This window comes from Thalassophryne amazonica, chromosome 9 (assembly GCF_902500255.1).
Source record: "Thalassophryne amazonica chromosome 9, fThaAma1.1, whole genome shotgun sequence".
In the NCBI taxonomy this organism is placed as follows: Eukaryota; Metazoa; Chordata; class Actinopteri; order Batrachoidiformes; family Batrachoididae; genus Thalassophryne; species Thalassophryne amazonica.
Genome location: NC_047111.1, coordinates 107,283,549 through 107,302,588, shown reverse-complemented (window position 1 = coordinate 107,302,588; position 19,040 = coordinate 107,283,549). Strand labels below are relative to the sequence as shown.

At 42.3% G+C, this 19,040-nt stretch overlaps 1 protein-coding gene across 2 annotated transcripts in view; it reads left to right on the top strand.

The window, feature by feature from the left end:
* Window positions 1–19,040, top strand: part of sptbn4a (spectrin, beta, non-erythrocytic 4a) — a 93,645-nt gene that overhangs the window by 22,980 nt on the left and 51,625 nt on the right. For both annotated transcript variants that reach the window (XM_034178933.1, XM_034178934.1), the window contains one exon: window positions 7,477–7,740. In XM_034178933.1, the coding sequence (XP_034034824.1) occupies window positions 7,477–7,740 (264 nt within the window). The remainder of the gene's footprint in view (window positions 1–7,476; window positions 7,741–19,040) is intronic.

Below are 19,040 nucleotides of genomic sequence, written 5' to 3'. Positions count from 1 at the left end.
TTGGATCCCCTCAGCTTGCGCCCTTGCTTAAGGAGTGCAGCCTTGTCTTTTCTGTTAATGAACCTGATGATGATGGCCGGGTTGTTGACCGTGTTCTTACCGGTGTTCCTCCTGGATAGAGGGTGGCATGCCTCGATTTTACTGCAGTCCATCTCAATCCCTTTGGACCACAGGAAGACAGTCACCTGCTGCTCCGTTGAACTGGAGATAGCATCCTGGTCCCTAGTGTCCGTGTCGCCGCTAACAGCATTAGCATACGACCTGGGTTGTATTTTGAGACCGGGGACAATGACATCGGTCATCCTAGTGTGCTGTTCAATATCTTCAAGTCTATTTTCCAAGTGTGCAATTCGTTTATCCTTTTCGTTCACTAAGATTCTCAACGTTTTCACTTCCTTTAAAAGTTTGTGTATAGATTTCTGCTGGGTTCTGATCGTCGTAACTTCATCCGACAAAAAGTTGAGTGAAGATTTGATATCCTTGAGATCCATAGCTTCTTCCATGTGTGGAGCTCCTTGTGGAACACCAGAGCAAGAATTTTTCAAAGGATTGTTAATGTTTTGATTAACAGCTGCAATCAGCTGTTAGCTTCCAGCTCGCGTTAGCCAGTTGGCTCGGCAGCTAGTAAACAGACTGCTAGTTGGATCTGCTAAGCAAATCCACAGCCGACCACTCCAGTTTTCACCCGTTTCAGCGGGTACAATAACATCCACACTCCAGTAACTGTAGTGCAATCAGGACAGCAAAAGTCCATAATATTGGGAACTTTTTTCAATAGCTTTTCCGAAAGCCGGCAACACTGTCACCCGGAAGTGACTTCCTCACCCGGAAGTGACTTCTCCCAGCAGTTCCGTACTCCAACAAGTTCCTAGTGGTTAGACTGTGTTTAACTGTAATTAGTGTGTAATTAGTGTAATTAGTTACTGAACTTGCAATCATTGTAAGTGATGTGTGTGAGCATTGATACCACATTTTAGAGGAGCACGGGTGATTAAAACACATACCTTGGTATTTATAAAGCAATTTACTATGCACTCTAAGAAATAAAACGTTGAATTTAATTGATAAAGTTAAGGTAACTTTTTCTACATAACATTGTCATTTAAGTGCAAAACAATATTGTAGTTGAAATTAATTAAATCAGATGAAACATTATTACTTAAATCCCTAAAATTAACTGTTGCAATTATATTGAAAATAATAGTATTAATTAGATTTAAAACCCCTGTGTTTCATTTCTTAGAGTGTGTATCGTTCATTTCAATGACATTTTGTGGAAACCCTCCAACTTTTCCCCCCCCCAACAAAAATTTCCTGGCGCCGCCACTGAGACTTAGACTTTTTTTGATGTAATATATATTTTACAGGTGATTTAAAAAAGCAAAATAATATTGGATTTAATTCCTGTTTAATATGGTGAATTACATCAAATGGGGAAAGTGCTGCTTCTTCAGTTTCCCTCGTTGTGTCTCTTTGATTCCCTGTGAATTCAGGTGTCCCAGGCTCGATGTGGACCCCTTTCTCATGCAGCTGAGTTGCACTGAGTAACTGTGATGCATAGGTGATGTTTGTGCAAATATCACAAAACAAGCCATTTTAAAAAAAATAAAACTCGCTTACTGTTTCATGATGCAGCATCAGCATGACAAGAAAACCTGCAGAATTTGGCAGCCCAGTGCTGCCAAAATAGCATGTGTGTGGTACATGTTAAAATATCGCATGATGTCAACTGTGAGCACTGGAGAATGTTTACTTCACAGATGCCCTTTGGATCCAGCTGATCTTGGGTTCTGGCACAGCCCGGCACACCCGCAGCCTGTTCCCTAAACCCTTGATTCTCTCTCTCTCTCTTTTTTTGTTTCCTCCCCCTTCTCTGATGTCTTTTGCCTCTCTCTCGCTCCCTCTTTGTGTCACTAAAGCCAAAAGAGATGGGAGAGAGAGAGAGAGAGAGAGAGAGAGAGAGAGAGAGAGAGAGACCTGGTTTCTGCTGGCTCTGCAATATGGGAGGCAGAGAGGCTGAAGAAGGATGTGAGTGAGAGTGTGAGCGCGAGCAGCAGTTAAGCAGAGAGTCTGTGCCAAGAGGAGAAATGCAGCACTGCATTATGAAAGCCACAGGATGGAGGTCCAGCTCTGTGTGAAACAGGAGGAGGAGACGCATGAGCTACGAGACAGAATCCATCATCCGCACTCATAGTTTTCCAGTGCATGTTATAGTAAATGACCATCAGTTATGTTGTGCATATACACCTTTTTTTGACAAACATAATCATAACTCTAACATATATGCTGAAAATCTATTAAACCTTGAAGAGAAGAAACAAAACATATTCCCTTGAATTGGTGAGAACACCTGGAAGATTCTGTTTCAGGGATTTGGGATCAATGTTTCAATAAAAGAAGGTGACGCAAGTTTTAATGTGTCTGCACCTTCGCCACTACTTCTTCAATAAAGCCCAAGACTTCCTGGAGGGAGGAAGAGGACATGCAAAAGGAAAATATTGCTCTCTGAGACTCACCATGCATGAATTTTGGGTCAGCCCAAGGCCAAATTTTGCACCATACACCTGCTTCTTTGCACCCAGCGAGCTCCAGCCTGCACAAACTGCTGTTGGGACAAAATCTAATTTCCCTGCTCACTTTCTATTAGTTACTGTATGTTACTTTCATATTAGAAGACATTCAGACACGCAAACCTCCATCAACTAACCAAGCAGAAGTGCCGGAGGTGGCGCCGTTTCCCCAAAATAATCAGCCATTAATTTTATTTTCTGAAGCAGCTCATTCCAGTTAAGGGTCATGGGGGAGATGGAGCCTATCCAAACAGTCATTGAGTGAGAGACAGGCTACACAGTCTGTCACAGGGTCGGCACATATACGAGGGGCAATTGAAAAGTTTTGAGTCTGAGCCCCGAAAAAGTAGGACATGGTTCTCCATCTTTTTCATTCAGAGAAACCAAGATTTCTCAGCATTGCAGCCAGGAAGTCAAAACTTCACTCATTCTCCAGAAATGCTGGTTTCTCAGAATGTAAAAGATGGAGAATCACACCCTACTTTTTCTGGGTCAGGCTCAAAACCTTTCAATCGCCCCTCGTAGGGGCAGTTTGAAAAGATAGAGTCACCACACTGAACCTGCAAGTCTTTGGAAGTGGGAGGGACCCTCGGCACCTGGAGGGAACCTACACAAATACGGGGAGAACATGCTGTTAGTCTCACCCGGTTCTTATTGTAATACCGTCCCTTACAAAGTCAAACCATTTCTCAATTTTAATTTATTCAAAGTCACAGCGAAAAACAGGCCTGGGTTCTGAAGAACTTCTCTCTTGCAGGAGATCCATCCATTCAGAACCACAAACAGTGGACTAAAACAGTTCTTATAATACACAATATGGGTGTGACAAAGGCGGACCTTATTTCGCAAAATCCTTCCCTTATTGGTTGCCATGGGCATTCAAGGGAGGTCCAGCCCCCTGCCCATAACCCGCGCGGTAACGGGACATATTATAATTTATATTGTAACTTGAATCTCCTATTCTAAGTGGTAAAACTGGTTCAACCCAGTTCGAGATGCACATTTAGACAAATAACAGACTAAAAGTATGTCATACTAAGAATATAACCATTTTAGTAAAGTAATTACTTAATGCCAAAACAAATAAAGAAAACAAAATAACAAAATAATATATAAACCCACAAATACGAGGTCTATTAGAAAAGTATCCGACCTTATTATTTTTTTCAAAAACTATATGGATTTGAATCACGTGTGATTACATCAGACATGCTTGAACCCTCGTGGGCATGCGAGAGTTTTTTCATGCCTGTCGGTTACGTCATTCGCCTGTGGGCAGTCTTTGAGTGAGGAGTCGCCCACCCTCTCGTCGATTTTTTCATTGTTTAGGAATGGCTCAGAGACTGCTGCTTTGTTTGATCAAAATTTTTTCAAAACTGTAAGGCACAACTGAGTGGACACCATTCGATAAATTCAGCTGGTTTTCGGGAAAAATTTTAACGGCTGATGAGAGATTTTGGTCTGGTAGTGTCGCCGTAAGGACGGCCCACGGCGCCTGACGGCGATCTGCGCTTCGAGGCGGCAGCATCTCGCCGTTTCAAGTTGAAAACTTTCACATTTCAGGCTCTGTTGACCCAGTAAGTCGTCAGAGAACAGAGAACATTCAGAAGAAGTCGGCATGAGGAGTTCATTCGGACATTCCATTGTTAACGGACATTTTGTAATGAAAGAACGTGCAGGCAGAGTCGCATGTCGGGCCGGACCCAACCGTGGGGGGTCGCGACAGGAAAAACACCTCCGTTGGAAACCTTAACGGACAAGTTGGCACATGCCCAAGCTGTTAAACAATTTCTCAGTTACTCACTTAATGAAAGTCATCAAAAGCCTCCTGAATTTTACAAATGGTTTTCAACACGGAGGTGTTTTTCCTGTCGCGGCGCACACAGATTCGCCGAGTTGTCACGGAAACGACTCGGCGAATTTGCGCGCACGTCTTTCATTAAAAAATGTCCTTAAACAGTGGAATGTCCGCATAAAGTCCTCATGCCGGCCGATTCTGAATCTTCTCTGTTCTCTCACGACGTCCTGGGTGAATTAAGCCTTAAATTAGGATGTTTTCAGCTCGAAACAGGCCGACGACGGCGCCTGGAAGCACTGCGCGACGTCCCGCTCCGTGGGAAGTCCTTACACTGACAGAAACACCCCATAATCTCTCATCAGCCGTTAAACTTTTCACCGAAAACCAGCTTAATTTCTCGAATAGTGTCCACTCGGATATTCCTCACAGGTCCAGAAAAAATTTTGATAAAGCAACGCGCGCCATCTCGAGCAGCGTGTGAAACAAAGGAATTCAGCAGAGAGGGCTGGACCACATCTCACTCAAGGCCTGCCCACAGGGAAATGACGTCACGACACGCGTGAAAAAACTCACGCATGCGCACGAGGGTTCAAGCATGATTGGTGTAATCGCACGTCATTCAAATCCATATAGTTAAAAAAAAATAAAAGTGTCGGTTTCTTATCTAATAGACCTCGTATATCTAACAATGCAAACTCCACTCAGAAAGGACCGGGTTGGAAGCGAACCCGGGACCTTCTGACCATAAAGCCACATTTTGAAACCACCAAGCCACCGTGCCGCCCCAAAAATCATTAATTTTCCAAAATTTGCTCATTCAAAGCCTACCTCGCAAAAAAAAAAAAGATTTAAAGCTTGATTTTTTTTTTTTTACTTAAATCATTTTTTATATATACGAGGTCTGTTAGAAAGCTATCCGACCTTTTTATTTTTTGCAAAAACTATATGGATTTGAATCATGTGCGCTTGCATCAGCCAAGCTTGAACCTTTGTGCACATGCGTGAGTTTTTTCACACGTGTCGGTTGTGTCATTCGCCTGTGAGCACGCTTTGAGTGAGCAGTGGTCCAGCCCCCTTGTCAGATTTTCATTGCAAGGAAAATGTCTGAACGATTTGGAGCTTTGCTGCATCAAATTTTTCCAGAAACTGTGAGAGACCTCCAGGTGGAAACCATTCGGAAGATTCAGACGGCTTTCAGGGACGATTCTATGGGGATCACACAGATTACGGAGTGTTACAACCGGTTTAAAGACGGCGCACAATGGCGGAGGGCGCGCCGTGCTCCGAGCGGTGATTAACAGGCTGAAACGACCAGATCATTTCCAAACTGAACGCTGTGTTGATCCGGGACGTCACCTGACTACTACAGAAATGGCAGAAGAGGTGGACATAGCACTTTTTCGGTACATTCCACTGTTACAGGAGTTTTTGTCATGGAAAGAGGAGCGGAGGAATGCGCCACGGAGCCGCTAATGGCGCGGGACAAAAGCACCTCCGTGTTGGTCTCACAGGACATGTTGTAACATGTCCAGCTTTTGCACCATTCGGAAGATTCAAACGGCTTTCGGTGGCTTTTCAGTCGTGTGACTATCCGAGAAATTGTGGACGAGCTGGACATGCCAGAACATGTCCTGTGAGGCTTCATCACGGCGTTGCTTTTGTCCTGTGCCATTAGCGGCTCCGTCCCGACGCACGAATTCCCCCACACGTCTTTTCATGACAAAAACTCCTGTAACAATGGAATGTGGCGAAAAAGTGGTATGTCCACATCTTCTGCTATTTCTCTGGTAGTCAGACGACGTCCCGGATCAACACAGCATTCAGTTTGGAAATGATCTGGTCGTTTCAGCCTGTCGATCGCCGCTCGAAGCGCGGCGCACCCTCCGCCATTGTGCGCCGTCTTTAAACTGGTTGTAACACTCCTTAATCTGTGTGATCCCCATAGAATCGTCCCTGAAAGCCGTCTGAATCTTCTGAATGGTTTCCACCTGGCTGTGTCTCACAGTTTCTGAAAAAATTTGATGCGGCAAAGCTCCAAATCGTTCAGACGTTTTCCTCACAATAAAAATCCGACGAGGGGGGTGGACCACTGCTCACTCAAAGCATGCTCACAGGCGAATGACACAACCGACAGGCGTGAAAAAACTCACGCATGCGCACAAAGGTTCAAGCTTGGCTGATGCAAGCGCACATGATTCAAATCCATATAGTTTTTGCAAAAAATAAAAAGGTCGGATAGTATCCTGCAAACAGACATAACTGCTGAATTTGTATCATTTTCTACATCTCCTCTGGGGGTCTAACTTGGCTCATGTCACACCTTTCCACTGCGTTTCATAAAAACCGGTGCAAAGGTTTGTGAGTAATCCTTCTAAAACACAAAAAGTGGAAAACAATTCCTGAATCAGCAAAATTAACCAGATCTCCTCCAAAATGTGATGGAGCCTTCATTGGACCATGAACCGTTCCCCCAATAAATTCCCAGAAAGTTACTTCAGTTGTTTCTGAGTAATGTTTATAAGGATCAGGCAGACACACAAACAGGGCTGTAAACCTTACCTTGTTGATGAAGATAATGACATTTTTTTTTCTCTAAGTGAAGAGAAATTTTTCATTTTTGCACTCATTTTGTTTGTATCTTTCTAATCTGAGATTATTGATTTACAGTCATCTATCAGTGTAAACACTTTGGGGTCTGAAACTCACCGTCGCGATCAGTACATTAAACCACATGAGATAGAGGAGAGTTTTATTTGTGTGTGTGTGTGTGTGTGTGTGTGTGTGTGTGTGTGTGTGTGTGTGTGTGTGTGTGTGTGTGTGTGTGTGTGTGTGTGTGTGTGTGTGTGTGTGTGTGTGTGTGTGTGTGTATTGCGCTGATGTGTAGTTGTGACCAAGGCATAATCTAAACCCAGAAGAAGCATCCCTTGAAGGAAATGTTAACATTCAAGCAAAGTTAATGTAAAAACTGTAAAATCACTGTGAGCTAAATGTGGGATAATTTAAATAGAGCGGGATTTAAATTACGCTCTTGATATGAATCAGTCTGCTGTGAACTGTGCAGTGCTTTAACAATGAGTGCAGTCTGAAACCATCACCTCCTGTCTACAGGAGGGTCAGGAGCTGATCCAGGAGAAGCCTGAGCTACGATCGGTTGTGCAGCAGAAGCTGGAGGAGATCAGGGAGTGTTGGTCTGATCTGGAGACCACAACCAAGGCCAAGGCCCGCCAGCTCTTTGAAAACAACAAGCCCGAGCCGGCAGTGAAGAGCTACTCAGACCTCGACAACCAGCTCTCCAATTTGGAGCAGCAGCCCCCCCAGCTGGAGCATGCGCACCATCTGCCTACGTTCAATGAGCAGCTTCATAAATTCCAGGTCAGTTTCAGGAATGGAGGTGGAAAAGGTGCTGCTTACACCATATGTTCTCATACAACCAGAGATTCTATGAAAAAATCTGTGAACAATCAGTCGTGACCTGAGTGTCCATCAGGACGCTGTGATCAGCAAAAAGGGCTTCACCAGCAACTTGATAGGTCTGTCTTTATTTAATGTTATGGTCATTTTGCATGTTTAAAGCTGCCAACGTCGCTCAAATTAGGAGCTTTACTGTTCCTCACGTGTATTTGTCAGAAACTAAAATTTTAGAATCAAATATGCAGTTGCTTTTACAGTTATTTATGGAAATTTTGTGTTAACAAGAGTACCTAAAAGAATCACACACTTGTGTAACATATGTTATGGAAGTCTAATACATGTTCTTATATTTCAGGCCTAAATATACTTTATAACCAGAGTTTCTACATGTACTTACGGGCAGCCTGCATCCTTACCAACAAAGAATTGTAAGACTTGAAGCCCTAACTGTATTTAAGTGCAAGAGTTACTAAATTTTGCACAGTATGACCCATAGGGTTCTCGCCAGTGTAGTTGGCCCCTATGCTGTGATTTGGACCCCCTATGCTGTGATTTTGGATCCCTATGCTGTGATTTGGACCCCCTGTGCTGTGATTTGGATCCCCTATTCTGTGATTTCAATCCCTATCCTGTGATTTGGATCCCTATGCTTTCATTTGGACCTCATATGCTGTGATTTTGGACCCCCTATGCTGTGATTTTGGACCCCTATGATGTGATTTTGGACACCTATGCTATAATTTGGACCCCCTATGCTGTGACGTTGGACCCTTATGCAGTGATTTGGACCCCTATGCTGTGATTTTGGACCTCTATGCTGTGATTTGGACCTCTATGCTGTGATTTGGATCCCTATGCTGTGATTTGGACCTCTATACTGTGATTTGGACCCCCTATGCGGTGATTTGGACCTCTATGCTGTGATTTGGATCCCAATGCTGTGATTTGGACCCCCTATGCTGGTTAAATCACACCATAGGGGGTCCAAATCACAGCATAGGGGGCTTTTCTGTTTCTTTTCCCCCTTTTTTAAAGGACATGTCTCACATTATTTAATGTCCCAGTTAGCAACACAAAGTGGCCCTCAAAATGCAAGGAATCATGTTTTAAAGTGTTATAAATTTCAAAGTTGTATGAGGGGAGATGCATTTGGGCCCTCCTGCAATACTTGCGCCTGCAACGCAAACTTCGCGGCTGGGCCCGCTAAGTTCCCTCTTATGCTGTGAAAAATCCTGGTGAGAACCCTGATAGATGGTAAAAACTTAAATTGAATGACTTCAACCTCTGAGGCTTGATAATTTCACCAGGTTTTGTGGCGATATCACAAATCAAATGGAATGAATTTCATCCAATTTTGCTGGGTAATGAAAAAAAAAACCCTGAAAAAAATTATGTTGTTGACATTCAATTGCCATCAGCACTAAACTCTAACAGGATGTTCTTGTTGATTTTCTTCTTGCTCTTTCAGCTGCTCCTGTTAGGGGTCACCACAGCAGATCATCTATTTCCATCTCACCCTGTCCTCTGCATCTTCCTCTGCCATACCAATCACCTGCATGTCCTCTCTCACCACCTCCTCTTTGACCTCCCTCTTCTCCTCCTCCCTGATAGCTCCATCCTCAGCATCCTTCTCCCTATATACCTTTGGTCCCTCCTCTGCACATGTCCAAACCACCTCTCAGACTTTCTCTCCAAACCGTCGTGTGCTGTCCCTCTAATATGTTCATTCCTGATCCTGTCCATCATCATCACTCTCAAAGAAAATTGGCACATCTTCAGCTTTGCCACCTCCAGTTCTGCCATTCCTGTCATTTTGATAATACCACTGCCTCTAACCCATATAGCATAGCTGGTCTTATAAACATTCCCTTTTACTCTTGCAGATACCCTTTTGTCACAAATCGTTCCTGCTGCCTTTCCCCACCATTGCAAACAAGAAAGGGCTCAGAGCCGTTCCTTGATGTAATTCCATTACCACCTTGAATGCATCTATCATTCCTACTGCACATCTCATCAGTCTCACTGTCCTTGTACATATCCTGTATCACCCTCACATACTTGTCTGTCACTCCAGACTTCCTCATACGGCAACTCTTCTCTTGGCACCCTGTCATGAGGTTTCGCTACATCCACATACACAATGAAACACCTTCTGGCCTTCTCTATACTTCTTCTCTCTCAGCTCAAACACTGCATTTGTACTGCTATACAGTAAATTCACCAGTGTAAAACTAACACTGACAGTGTACATATGGTCCCACTCTGGTGAGAGTGGGACCATATGTACACTGTCAGTGTTAATTTAACGCTGGTGATTTTAGTGTGTACTTTTCAGTATAAAACCATATTGCTACTTGTAGAGTTTCACATATTTTCTCAGCCTAACTTCCACTACTTTTTCCTATAACTTCAAGCTGTGGCCTGTCAATTTTATGCCCACTGTAGTTGCTGCAGCTCTGCATATCACCCTTTTTCTTAAAAACTGGAACAGCACACTTCTTCCCCACTCTACAGGCATCCTCTTACTTCTGGTGAAGAACTCCACTGCTGTGTCTCAATTATTTCGTTCCATGCCTCCACTGCTATGAACCAACTGCCTTTCCACTCTTCCATATCTTCATGACTGTATTTACTTCCTTACTGACCTCTTGTACTTCCTGATTTACTAGCTCCACATCATCCAGCCTTTCCTCACTCTACTCTCGTTCTTCTTCATTCATCAGCTACTCAAAATACTCCCTCCACCTTTTCTACATACTCTCTTCACTTGTCAGCACATTTCCATCTGCATCCTTTATCACCCTAACCAGCTCCACATCCTTTCCAGCTCAATCTCTCTGTCTGGCCAGCCGGTCCAAGTTCTTTTCTCTTTCCTTCATGTTCAACTTCATGTACAACTCACTATATGCCTTTGCCACCTCTTCAACTTATGCCGCATCTCTGTGTACTCCTGTCTACTTTCATCATCTCTCCAGCTATCCCAGTTCTTTTTCACCAGCTGCTTTCACCTTATAATTTCCTGAACATCTTCATTCTACCATCATGTCTCCTTGTCTAACGTCTTCTGTCCAGATGTTTCACCTAATATCTTCGGAGCTGTCTTCCTCACCACATCTGAAGTAGTTTTCCAGTTGTCCAAAATCACTTCATCTCCATCCAGTGCTTGTCTCACCAGTCTTCCACCATCCGATGCTTGGTTCAGCTTTCACTGTCTTCCACTTCTTAACCTCCATAGTCATCCTTCAAACCATCATTCAATGCTGTCTAGTGGCTCTACCCACTGGCCCCACTTTACAGTGCCCAGTTTCTTATAGGCTGCATCTCCCACATAAAATGTAGTCTGCCTGTGTACACCTTCCTCCACTCTTACACGTCAACCTGTGCCCCTTCTTCTTCTTAAAATAAGTATTCCCAACAACCATTACCATCTTTTTTGCAAAATCTGCCATTGTCTACTCTTCCACATTTCTCTGATACCATATCTGGTATCAGAGAAATGGTATGGTATCAGTTGATACCATATCTGTTCGCTTCCATATCACCTCTGTTCCCCTCAACAACATGTCTATTGATGTCTGCTCCAATCACCACTTAAATGCTTGGGTACACTCTCGACAACCTCATCTAACTCACTCCAGAAATCTTTTTCTTCATTGACCTTCATCACCCCAAGAACTTGTACTGATTGGCCAGACCTATGGGGCATATGCACCAATGACATTCCTCATTATCCCTTCAATTTAGAACTTCATGCTCACTTTGTCAGACACTTGCTTAACCTCCAACACCCTCTGACTATAATCTTTCTTCAGAATGACCCCAACACCACCACCCCCCACCACCTTTCTCCTCTCCATCATATGAGCTAACTTACTCCCTTTTTTAGTCATAATGCCAACATTCAAAGTCCAGACTTTCACTACCACACTTCTAACAGTCTTCTGCTTCAGCTGCCTCTGAACACATTCTCCACCTCTTCTTCACCCAACAGTAGCCCAGTTTCTGAAGTACACCTTGTTGGACAGTAGGACCATTAGTGGTTGTTGTTAACCCGGGCCTCAACCAATCCAGTACTGAAATTCCTTTTGCAGTCTGCATGTTTGATTTGGCGACATTTATGCCGGGTGCCCTTCCTGATACAGCCCTACTCATATATCTGTGCTCGGGACCAACACTCCAAATGCACTGGCTTGTGCACACAATGTGGGTGTGATTTGACCAAATTTATGGTGTACATCCTTTCTACTTCTTCTCTCTTCAGTTGTTCCTCTTGTTAAGATTGATGATTTCACCAAGTTGAATGCAAATCAGATGAAAACATTTGGAATAATTTTGCTAACAGGAAAAATAACCACCTTCAAAAAAATCTAATATTAAGAATATAGAAATAGTATCTGTCATTAAACAGAATTAAATGTACAGTAGTGTTCAGAATAATAGTAGTGCCATGTGACTAAAATGATTAATCCAGGTTTTGAATATATTTCTTATTGTTACATGGGAAACAAGGTACCAGTAGATTCAGTAGATTCTCACAAATCTAACAAGACCAAGCATTCATGATATGCACATTCTTAAGGCTATGAAATTGGGCTATTAGTAAAAAAAAGTAGAAAAGGGAGTCAATCAACTTCAATCAACTTTTTTCTTGTATAGCGCCAAATCACAACAAACAGTTGCCCCAAGGCGCTCCACATTGCAAGGCAAGGTCATACAATAATTATGAAACACAGTCTACGTCTAAAGCAACATAACCAAGGGATGGTCCAGGGTCACCCGATCCAGCCCTAACTATAAGCCTTAGCGAAAAGGAAAGTTTTAAGCCTAATCTTAAAAGTAGAGAGGGTATCTGTCTCCCTGATCTGAATTGGGAGCTGGTTCCACAGGAGAGGAGCCTGAAAGCTGAAGGCTCTGCCTCCCATTCTACTCTTACAAACCCTAGGAACTACAAGTAAGCCCGCAGTCTGAGAGCGAAGCGCTCTAATGGGGTAATATGGTACTATGAGGTCCCTAAGATAAGATGGGACCTGATTATTCAAAACCTTATAAGTAAGAAGAAGAATTTTAAATTCTATTCTAGCATTAACAGGAAGCCAATGAAGGGAGGCCAACACGGGTGAGATATGCTCTCTCCTGCTAGTCCCCGTCAGTACTCTAGCTGCAGCATTCTGAACCAACTGAAGGCTTTTTAGGGAACTTTTAGGACAACCTGATAATAATGAATTACAATAGTCCAGCCTAGAGGAAACAAATGCATGAATTAGTTTTTCAGCATCACTCTGAGACAAGACCTTTCTGATTTTAGAGATATTGCGTAAATGCAAAAAGGCAGTCCTACATATTTGTTTAATATGCGCTTTGAATGACATATCCTGATCAAAAATAACTCCAAGATTTCTCACAGTATTACTAGAGATCAGGGAAATGCCATCCAGAGTAACGATCTGGTTAGACACCATGCTTCTAAGATTTGTGGGGCCAAGTACAATAACTTCAGATTTATCTGAGTTTAAAAGCAGGAAATTAGAGGTCATCCATGTCTTTATGTCTGTAAGACAATCCTGCAGTTTAGCTAATTGGTGTGTGTCCTCTGGCTTCATGGATAGATAAAGCTGGGTATCATCTGCGTAACAATGAAAATTTAAGCAATACCGTCTAATAATACTGCCCAAGGGAAGCATGTATAAAGTGAATAAAATTGGTCCTAGCACAGAACCTTGTGGAACTCCATAATTAACTTTAGTCTGTGAAGAAGATTCCCCATTTACATGAACAAACTGTAATCTATTAGACAAATATGATTCAAACCACCGCAGCGCAATGCCTTTAATACCTATGACATGCTCTAATCTCTGTAATAAAATTTTATGGTCAACAGTATCAAAAGCAGCACTGAGGTCCAACAGAACAAGCACAGAGATAAGTCCACTGTCCGAAGCCATAAGAAGATCATTTGTAACCTTCACTAATGCTGTTTCTGTACTATGATGAATTCTAAAACCTGACTGAAACTCTTCAAATAGACCATTCCTCTGCAGGTGATCAGTTAGCTGTTTTACAACTACCCTCTCAAGAATCGTTGAGAGAAAAGGAAGGTTGGAGATTGGCCTATAATTAGCTAAGATAGCTGGGTCAAGTGATGGCTTTTTAAGTAATGGTTTAATTACTGCCACCTTAAAGGCCTGTGGTACATAACCAACTAACAAAGATAGATTGATCATATTTAAGATTGAAGCATTAAATAATGGTAGGACTTCCTTGAGCAGCCTGGCAGGAATGGGGTCTAATAAGCATGTTGATGGTTTGGATGAAGTAACTAATGAAAATAACTCAGACAGAACAATCGGAGAGAAAGAGTCTAACCAAATACCGGCATCACTGAAAGCAGCCAAAGATAACGATACATCTTTGGGATGGTTATGAGTAATTTTTTCTCTAATAGTTTAAATTTTGTTAGCAAAGAAAGTCATGAAGTCATTACTAGTTAAAGTTAATGGAATACTCAGCTCAATAGAGCTCTGACTCTTTGTCAGCCTGGCTACAGTGCTGAAAAGAAACCTGGGGTTGTTCTTATTTTCTTCAATTAGTGATGAGTAGAAAGATGTCCTAGCTTCACGAAGGGCTTTCTTATAGAGCAACAAACTCTTTTTCCAGGCTAAGTGAAGATCTTCTAAATTAGTGAGACGCCATTTCCTCTCCAACTTACGGGTTATCTGCTTTAAGCTACGAGTTTGTGAGTTATACCACGGAGTCAGACACTTCTGATTTAAAGCTCTCTTTTTCAGAGGAGCTACAGCATCCAAAGTTGTCTTCAATGAGGATGTAAAACTATTGACAAGATACTCTAACTCCCTTCCCCACTGCAGGGTAGTCCATCAGGGTAAATGTAAATGTTATTAAAAAATGATCAGACAAAAGGGAGTTTTCAGGGAATACTGTTAAGTCTTCTATTTCCATACCATAAGTCAGAACAAGATCTAAAATATGATTAAAGTGGTGGGTGGACTCATTTACTTTTTGAGCAAAGCCGATAGAGTCTAATAATAGATTAAATGCAGTGTTGAGGCTGTCATTCTCAGCATCTGTGTGGATGTTAAAATCGCCCACTATAATTATCTTATCTGAGCTAAGCACTAAGTCAGACAAAAGGTCTGAAAATTCACAGAGAAACTCACAGTAACGACCAGGTGGACGATAGATAATAACAAATAAAACTGGTTTTTGGGACTTCCGATTTGGATGGACAAGACTAAGATACAAGCTTTCAAATGAATTAAAGCTCTGTCTAGGTTTTTGATTAATTAATAAGCTGGAATGGAAGATTGCTGCTAATCCTCCGCCCCGGCCCGTGCTACGAGCATTCTGACAGTTAGTGTGACTCGGGGGTGTTGACTCATTTAAACTAACATATTCATCCTGCTGTAACCAAGTTTCTGTTAGGCAGAATAAATCAATACGTTGATCAATTATTATATCATTTACCAACAGGGACTTAGAAGAAAGAGACCTAATGTTTAATAGACCACATTTAACTGTTTTAGTCTGTGGTGCAATTGAAGGTGCTATATTATTTTTTCTTTTTGAATTTTTATGCTTAAATAGATTTTTGCTAGTTATTGGTGGTCTAGGAGCAGGCACCGTCTCTACGGGGATGGGGTAATAGGGGGATGGCAGGGGGAGAGAAGCTGCAGAGAGGTGTATAAGACCACAGCTCTGCCTCCTGGTCCCAACGCTAGACAGTCACAGTTTGGAGGATCCCAAAAAATTGGCCAGATTTCTAGAAATGAGAGCTGCTCCCTCTAAAGTGGGATGGATGCCGTCTCTCCTAACAAGACCAGGTTTTCCCCAGAAGCTTTGCCAATTATCAATGAAGCCCACCTCATTTTTTGGACACCACTCAGACAGCCAGCAATTCAAGGAGAACATGCGGCTAAACATGTCACTCCCGGTCTGATTGGGGAGGGGCCCAGAGAAAACAACAGAGTCCGACATTGTTTTTGCAAAGTTACACACCGATTCAATGTTAATTTTAGTGACCTCCGATTGGCGTAACCGAGTGTCATTACTGCCGACGTGAATTACAATCTTACCAAATTTACGCTTAGCCTTAGCCAGCAATTTCAAATGTCCTTCGATGTCGCCTGCTCTGGCCCCCGGAAGACAATTGACAATGGTTGCTGGTGTCGCTAACTTCACATTTCTCAAAACAGAGTCGCCAATAACCAGAGTTTGATCCTCGGCGAGTGTATCGTCGAGTGGGGAAAAACGGTTAGAGATGTGAACGGGTTGACGGTGTACACGGGGCTTCTGTTTAGGGCTACGCTTCCTCCTCACAGTCACCCAGTCAGCCTGCCTTCCCGACTGCACGGGGTCTGCCAGGGGGGAACTAACGGCGGCTAAGCTACCTTGGTCCGCACCGACTACAGGGGCCTGGCTAGCTGTAGAATTTTCCACGGTGCGGAGCCGAGCCTCCAATTCGCCCAGCCTGGCCTCCAAAGCTACGAATAAGCTGCACTTATTACATGTACCGTTACTGCTAAAAGAGGCCGAGGAATAACTAAACATTTCACACCCAGAGCAGAAAAGTACGGGAGAGACAGGAGAAGCCGCCATGCTAAAACGGCTAAGAGCTAGTAGCTACGCTAAGCAAGTGTTCACAATAATAGTAGTGTGGCATTCAGTCAGTGAATTCATCAATTTTGTGGAACAAACAGGTGTGAATCAGGTGTCCCCTATTTAAGGATGAAGCCAGCACCTGTTGAACATGCTTTTCTCTTTGAAAGCCTGAGGAAAATGGGACATTCAAGACATTGTTCAGAAAAACAGCATAGTTTGATTAAAAAGTTGATTGGAGAGGGGAAAACTTATACGGAGGTGCAAAAAATTATAGGCTGTTCATCTACAATGATCTCCAATGCTTTAAAATGGACAAAAAAAAATGGAAAACAACCATCAAAATGGATAGAAGAATAACCAGAATGGCAAACGTTCACCCATTGATCAGCTCCAGGATGATCAAAGACAGTCTGGAGTTACCTGTAAGTGCTGTGACAGTTAGAAGACGCCTGTGTGAAGCTAATTTATTTGCAAGAATCCCCCACAAAGTCCCTCTGTTAAATAAAAGACATGTGCAGAAGAGGTTACAATTTGCCAAAGAACACATCAACTGGCCTAAAGAGAAATGGAGGAATATTTTGTGAACTGATGAGAATAAAATTGTTCTTTTTGGGTCCAAGGGACAGTTTGTGAGACGACCCCCAAACTCTGAATTCAAGCCACAGTTCACAGTGAAGACAGTGAAGCATGGTGGTGCAAGCATCATGATATGGGCATGTTTCTCCTACTATGGTGTTGGGCCTATATATCGCATACCAGGTATTATGGATCAGTTTGGATATGTCAAAATACTTGAAGAGGTCATCTTGCCTTATGCTGAAGAGGACATGCTCTTGAAATGGGTGTTTCAACAAGACAATGACCCCAAGCACACTAGTAAACAAGCAAAATCTTGGTTCCAAACCAACAAAATTAATGCCTCGCAGATGTGAAGAAATCATGAAAACTGTGGTTATACAATCAATCAATCAATCAATCAATTTTTTTATATAGCGCCAAATCACAACAAACAGTTACCCCAAGGCGCTTTATATTGTAAGGCAAGGCCATACAATAATTATGTAAAACCCCAACGGTCAAAACGACCCCCTGTGAGCAAGCACTTGGCTACAGTGGGAAGGAAAAACTCCCTTTTAACAGGAAGAAACCTCCAGCAGAACCAGGCTCAGGGAGGGGCAGTCTTCTGCTGGGACTGGTTGGGGCTGAGGGAGAGAACCAGGAAAAAGACATGCTGTGGAGGGGAGCAGAGATCGATCACTAATGATTAAATGCAGAGTGGTGCATACAGAGCAAAAAGAGAAATAAACAGTGCATCATGGGAACCCCCCAGCAGTCTACGTCTATAGCAGCATAACTAAGGGATGGTTCATACAACTAAATACTAGTTTAGTGATTCACAGGATTGCTAAAAAAATAGTTTGAACATAATAGTTTTGAGTTTGTAGCATCAACAGCAGATGCTACTATTATTGTGAACACCCCCTTTTCTACTTTTTTTTTTGCTAATAGCCCAATTTCATAGCCTTAACAGTGTGCATATCATGAATGCTTGGTCTTGTTGGATTTGTGAGAATCTAGTGAATCTACTGAATCTTGTTTCCAGGGTCGGACTGGGAACAAATTTCGGCCCTGGCATTTTTCCTCTGGACCAGCCCACTATTGGCCCGATGAATCCACCCCCAAACACATGCACACCCACCCGTCCATACCGAACCCCCAATGAACAAATACTATACACCTAAACACCATGAACACACACCTAAACACACACTTTCACTGTCATTTCACCTTGATCATAGTACAAAACGCGGACCATGCGCCACGAGGGGGCGTCCTGATAGCATTAAAGGCAATTACATATTTTGACGAAATTACAAGTTTAAATGACTATATATATATATATATATATATATATAAACATCATGAGGTTTATGTCACAGAAATCCTACTTTACAATCACACTGCAGTCATTGTTAAATTATTTCCTTTTGCATTTATAATAAATATTTGTATTTATTTAGTGTTTGTTTTTCTGGTTGAAATAAGATATAATTAATCTACCAGACTTCAAAAAATATACAAGTTTCCATGTTATTTTAGTTGTCTAAAAGTTTTAATACAGATGAAAGGTTTCTAAAGAACCATTTATTAATTTGTTTACCTGTTATAATTACAAGTGTTCTAAACTTTTTTTAACAGTAATCAGAAATTTTGAGGTAACAACAACAAAAAACATTTCCAATGATTTTTCTTCAGAAAACTGCTCTCTAAATGAGCAGTCCTGTCACACGTTAATGTTTTGTACAGATCAGTGGTTTCTGCACCAATCGGATTGGTCCAATCCATTTTGTACAGATCAGTGGTTTCTGCCACGAGTCTTCCGTGTTTTGGCCCAACGCGTCGTTCCTATTGGACAATGCAAAGGTACGTCACAGCTCAGAGTGTCGAAAGTTGGTGCACCTCATCTCGACAGAACACCGGCTCTGTGTGGAATGCAGGAGATCACTTGACCGAGCATCTATACGTTCAAATAATAATAAAAAAAAATACTGTCATCACTCTTCACTCTTAGTCAGTCTCTTACAACAGTGCAGCGTAAATATCAATCAATCAATCAATCAATTTTATTTATATAGCGCCAAATC